Here is a 5282-nt window from a genome sequence, read left to right on the forward strand (position 1 = left end):
GCAGCGGTTTCCCACGGCACCGGAGAACCCGTGCGCCGCAGCCCACCGGCGAGGCCCGGACGCACCCCTCGGGCTTACCGGGCGGCTGGGGGCGCCTTAACGCTCGGCTTTCGCCCCAGCTGCCAGCAGGGCCTGGCCTTGGAGGGGCGCTGGGGAGGGCGACGCCAGGCAGTGCGGGAGGGCAGGCTGGGGCTGCGGTCCCTGTCCGCGCTCGGGAACTACAGCCCCCGGCAGGCACCGCGGCGCGGCGGGGCGGGGCCGCCCCCAAGAACTACTCTTCCCAGCGTGCCCCGCGGCAGGAAAGGGACAGCGGGTGGAGCGGGGCTTTGGGGGGTGGGGGATGCCGCCGCGCCTGCGCGTCGCCTCACCCCGGGGGCCGGGCTCAGCCGTGACCTCGAGCGGCGGTCGGTGAAGATGGCGGCGGCGGCGGGGCTCTCCCTGAAGGTGAAGTTGGGGCGGGCGGCGGCGGTGGCGGTTTGCGCGGGGTCTCGAACCTTCCACACCTCCCTCCCGCCCCGGCGGCGCGCGCTTCCCTCAGGGACGGGGGCGCGCACCGACGCCGGCCATTATCCGCCCTGCAGGTGCGACAGCTGAGCACGTCGGCGGCGAGGCCCGTCTCTAGGCTGGTCAAGGTGAGGGGGGCGAGGGGAGGGACTGTCACCGGCGGGGCTGCCGCCTCCCCGGCTCGGGGCCGCTCTCAGCGCCCGACCGACCGCCCTCTCGCCCGCAGCCCCCCATCCAGGTGTACGGGCTGGAAGGGCGCTACGCCACCGCGCTGTACTCCGCCGCCACCAAGCAGAAGAAGCTGGACCAGGTCGAGAAGGAGCTGAACCGCGTGTGGGTAAGGTGGTGTGCGGCCTGCGCTCGCCTAAGCTGGCGTGGGGGTTCGGGAGCGGCGGGGCTTGCTTTCGGGGGGGGGGCTCGGCTCGGCTCGGCTCTTGCAGGCTGTGAGGCTCCCACGTACAGCTGTCTGCACCGCGCCCCTGGTGTTGAGCCGCTTGGAAGTGATACGGGGAGGACCATCAGCTGTAAAAGAAACATGCTGTCAGTGGGTTACACCTGGAGCTGCCGTTTCACTTCCCACCGGCTTCGGACCTCTTCTTTCTTACTCAAGGATTGACTGTGTTGCCTGCTTTGGGTAGCCCAGTTAGGCCTTGTAATGCCTGGCAAACTCCTGGCCTTTATCACGTTGTTTGTGTATCCTCTTAGACTCTCTTGAAGGACCCCAAGCTATCCAGTGTTGTTATGAACCCTCACACCAAGAATGTGGTTAAACAAAAAGCTGTGAATGATGCCTTAGCGAAAGAGAAGATGTCCCCTATTATTGTCAACCTGATGAGTAAGTAACCGTTGGACTAGAGAAACACACCTGGGGCTACTTGTTATTACTGTTAGCTAATGAAACCTGCTTCTGGTGGGTGCTTTAAACCTTCTCGATGCATCTGCCTCTTCCAGATTTGCTTGCTGAAAACGGTCGCTTGCGTTGCACACCGGACATTGTTTCAGCGTTTGGGAAGATCATGAGCGCGTACCGAGGAGAAGTGGTGTGCGCGGTCACCACGGCGCAGGTGGGTTGGGAGCCTCTCGGTGGAGCTTAGCGGGTCCCGGCACAAAAGGCGAGCGTCTGCCATGTGGTTTTGCTCTCTGCAGTTTTAAACGCTTGTTACGCGAGTTGTGAGGAGATGGTTCGCCTCTGCCAAGAGCAAAGGCTGGCGAATAGTTTTTTGATAGCCAGCAATTCTCGATCAAAAATTAAACCTTTTCCTCCCATTCCAGTTTAACAGGTAACATCTTTCCTTCCTGTGTGTGAACCCAGTGGCTGATAAAAGTCAGCCTGGCCTGCGGATACCTCTGCCCCTGTTCTTATTTCCGTCATCGGGACGGTGCAGGTCGGGCAGAGCTAACAGATGAGCTGGTAGCTAGAGCAAGGCAGGCACCTGGTAGGACTGAGAATGCCTGCGGTGCTCGGTGCTGTGCTTCACGGGGAGCAGCTCGCAAGCTGTGCAAACCTTTCCATAAGTTTTCCTAAATGTTTCGTACGTAAAGTTACTTTCCTAATGCTTTGCGTCGTTGTTATTGTTTTCTTTTGGCTCTCAAACCATTAGATATGAAACGGAAGTTATTTAAATTGCCAGTAACACAAAGCCACTGCTCTTCCATGAAGTGTTTTCTGTTTCTGTCTTGGTGGTATTCGAGTGACTTGTAGGGGTGGCAAGGCTGAATTCACAGTGTCTGTCCCGCGGGGATGCAGAGATCTTCTGGGGGGTGGAGAGAGGCGTGCTCAGCCCAGAGCATTCTGCGAGCCTGCAGCAGGGCCGGGAGCTCGCTGCCCGCGTCCTCCGTCGCTGCCCAGTGCCGTGTTTCTTCTCAAGTGGATGATCTTAGTTGTTAGAAGCAGCAAAATTAACTTGCTTCTACAGCCCGAACGCTGCTGTGAGGCAGGTCTCAAGGGTTTCCATCAAGTGTTTACTCTGGCAAGTACGGATTCCTGACGCTTGCCTTCTCAAGATGTCAGCATCCAACTTTTGCTGGGAGTGTGTGCTCAAATAACAGCGTTTCATGAAATTAGGGGGGCACAGAGTGACTGCTGTCTCCGTGCTGTCCTTTGGTCACTCCCCTTCAAGCAGGCTGCTTAATCTGCCTTCCTCGTGGAAGTGTCTGTCTTCAGAAGAATTTGAATAGAAAATGTGGGTTCTTGTTACGTCGTTTGAATGTTTCCAGGTCCTTCATTTTCCTTGTCTTCTGTTCCTGTTTTTCAGCCCTTGGATGATGCCAGCCTTACTGAGCTAAAAAGTGCTCTGAGTGGATTCTTGGCTAAGGGAGAGGTCTTGAAGCTGGAGACCAAGGTCAGGATTTTTGATTTGTAAATAAATTTCACCAGGTTCATGTTAAACTGGGCTTCTGCCTGTCTGATCTGTAGGAAAAAAATGACAATTTTCTGAATCGGGTTGCTATGCTATATTACATGGTTCTGTGCTTTCTTGTAGACCTGATGATGCTTTTAACTACTGAAATCTTAACTTTGGAATATGGTGGTTGCAAAGTTGCCTTCAAAAAGGCTCTTTTAAAAGATTTACTAGTGCAAAAATTGTATACTGGGCTAAAAAGTTGTTGCTAATAGAATTTCTGTTCAATGTTTCTTCTTCAGACTGATCCATCAATCCTCGGTGGCATGATTGTCAATATTGGGGAGAAGTACGTGGACATGTCAACAAGGTCAAAGATCCAGAAACTCACCAAAATCATGAGAGAGACTGTGTAGCAAGCTGTCCTAGTCACTCACAGTGGAACCTATCACATGGCAACAATAAAATTATTTCTTCTCAAATAGACGGTGTAGAGTATTTTGATTTGGGAAACACAGCACTGAGGGAGAAAGATGATGAAGCTGCAGTGAGTTTCGCTTGGTTGTCCCTGAACGTGTCATGACACAGCTTGAAAATCGAGCTGGCCCCAAGTGTGGGTGAACCTGGCGCTGAAGGAAACGGGGAATGGCGCTCTGGGAGCTGCCCAGGGGGGTCACTGCTGCTGAGGTTCTGCCCAGGGCAAGCTTCCGCTCGGGATGGTGCCAGGACGGTGGAGCTGCCCTCCTGCTGCCGCCCCTGTTTCTGCCTGCGGCAGGTGCGAGCGCTGGAGCTGCCGCCAGTAGGTGCTTTGGGAAACAGCAGTGGCCGTTCAGCCATGGCATCAGTGCGTTCTCGGCAGCAAATGCTGTGTCAGGCCCGGTTTGGTTCCACATCCGTATTGTCGGAGAGAGTTTTGTACGTGCCTTTTAAACTGAAATTGCCCTCTCAAAGCTTACTCGTGAGAAGCTGAGGTGTTTGTAATTCCCAACTGCGTGCCACAGGGCAAGGGTTCACAACCAGTGAGTGCTATGGCATGGCCGGCTGTATGTCCTTCCCAGTTAACAGTTGGATGTGGATTTCTAAGTGTCTTGTTTTCTGTCTCGAAGGGCCATGCATCTCTTTTTGGTGTGGGTAACCTTTGACAGGCTTGTGAAGGAGCATAAACTGCCTGTTGGTCCTTGGTCAAGAACTAATGTTCAACTTATTTTGGATGGTTGCCATTCCTGCCAGGGTGGGGTGCTGAACTGGCAGCATGAGCTCGTGGCAGTTGCGTTACTGAAACCCGTCAGCCAGCCGCATTTATTTGTTTTTTTATAGAACGATTTTAATGAAAAGCAGCAGTCCCTGCAGGGGGAAAACTGTTCAGCCCCACGCTTTCGCTGGTACGTCAGGCTGGAAGTACCTTCCCCACCAGGGCCAGCCCAGGGCTGCCGGCCGTGCACCCTGCCAGGAGAGGATGTAGGAGAGGAAAAGGCCGTGCTGGGCCCCCCCGCATGGGTGACGGGAGCAGCAGGGTGGGCTTGTGTTGGGGAAGGGGGTGGGGGGGTGGGTAGTGCTGAAACTTGAGGGGTCAGCAATGAGGGTAGGTAGTGCTCGGGACCCCCAGGAGGCTCAGAGGCAGGGCAGAGGAGCCGGTGGAGGCCTGCGGCCCCGGGAAAGGGGCAGGCCGAGCGGGCCGGGGGACAGCGGGTGGCCCAAAGGGGCCTCCTGCAACACCGCCTTCCACTCCTGGTGCCGCAGCGTCGCAGCAGTGAGGTCCATCAAGCTGTACCCGAGGCAACGCGGCTTTCCAGAGCTCGGTGCTACCCAGCTGGGCTAACGTGGCCTGGTGGCAGCAGCCCCCACAAGCTCGTGAGCTGCCTGACGCCCCTCATCTCCCCTACCCCCGCAGCCGCTGTGGTTTACAAACCGGTGCTTTGGCTACGGCCCCATCCCCATGTCCCAACCCAGCCCCAAAACAGCTGTGAAAAAAATACCCCCTCAGGGACAAAGGGACCTCTGCGTAAATAGGGTACGGAGGGTACTGCCCTCAGGGCAGCTGGCCAAATTCAGTAGTTATTTACAAAAATTAGGGGAGGGATCAGCATGGGGCTTCCTACACAGCCACAGGCAGTCGCTGAGAAGCTGCATAAAGGTCGCTGCTGGCCTGCCCGCCCACAGCGCAGGGCCTCCGTGAAGCTGTCGTATGCACAAAGTGATGGAACCTGGGCTATGAGCAAGTGCTTTTGGTTGGGGGGGGGAGTGGGTTTTTAATCATTATTTTTTGATAATTTCTTTCTTCTGTCTTTCTTACTACAGATTTGGTCAAGTCTCAGTTTTCAAATCTGAGAAAAACCCCATAAACAGTGTGTGACAGAGATAAACAGGGGCATGTGTCGGACATCAGATGCCAGTCAGTTATTTCCCTGCTGAGTCTAACACTCTGCTTATACCTGT

General features: G+C 55.6%; 1 protein-coding gene across 2 annotated transcripts; it reads left to right on the plus strand.

Moving 5' to 3' along the window:
• Window positions 1-400: 400 nt before the first annotated feature.
• ATP5PO (ATP synthase peripheral stalk subunit OSCP) lies at window positions 401-3328 on the plus strand. Of its 2 annotated transcripts, none has more exons than XM_086460920.1 (7): window positions 401-474; window positions 582-632; window positions 731-841; window positions 1210-1339; window positions 1456-1568; window positions 2760-2846; window positions 3149-3328. In XM_086460920.1, exons 1-7 carry the CDS (start codon window positions 415-417, stop codon window positions 3260-3262), a joined length of 666 nt encoding a protein of 221 aa, XP_086317046.1. In that variant the 5' UTR covers window positions 401-414; the 3' UTR covers window positions 3263-3328. The 2 variants fall into 2 exon arrangements, with proteins under 2 accessions (XP_086317046.1, XP_086317053.1); XM_086460927.1 differs by having other exon boundaries at window positions 401-444.
• The last annotated feature ends 1954 nt before the right edge of the window (window positions 3329-5282 follow it).

This window comes from Leptosomus discolor, chromosome 1, assembly GCF_034619465.1.
Source record: "Leptosomus discolor isolate bLepDis1 chromosome 1, bLepDis1.hap2, whole genome shotgun sequence".
In the NCBI taxonomy this organism is placed as follows: domain Eukaryota; kingdom Metazoa; phylum Chordata; class Aves; order Leptosomiformes; family Leptosomidae; genus Leptosomus; species Leptosomus discolor.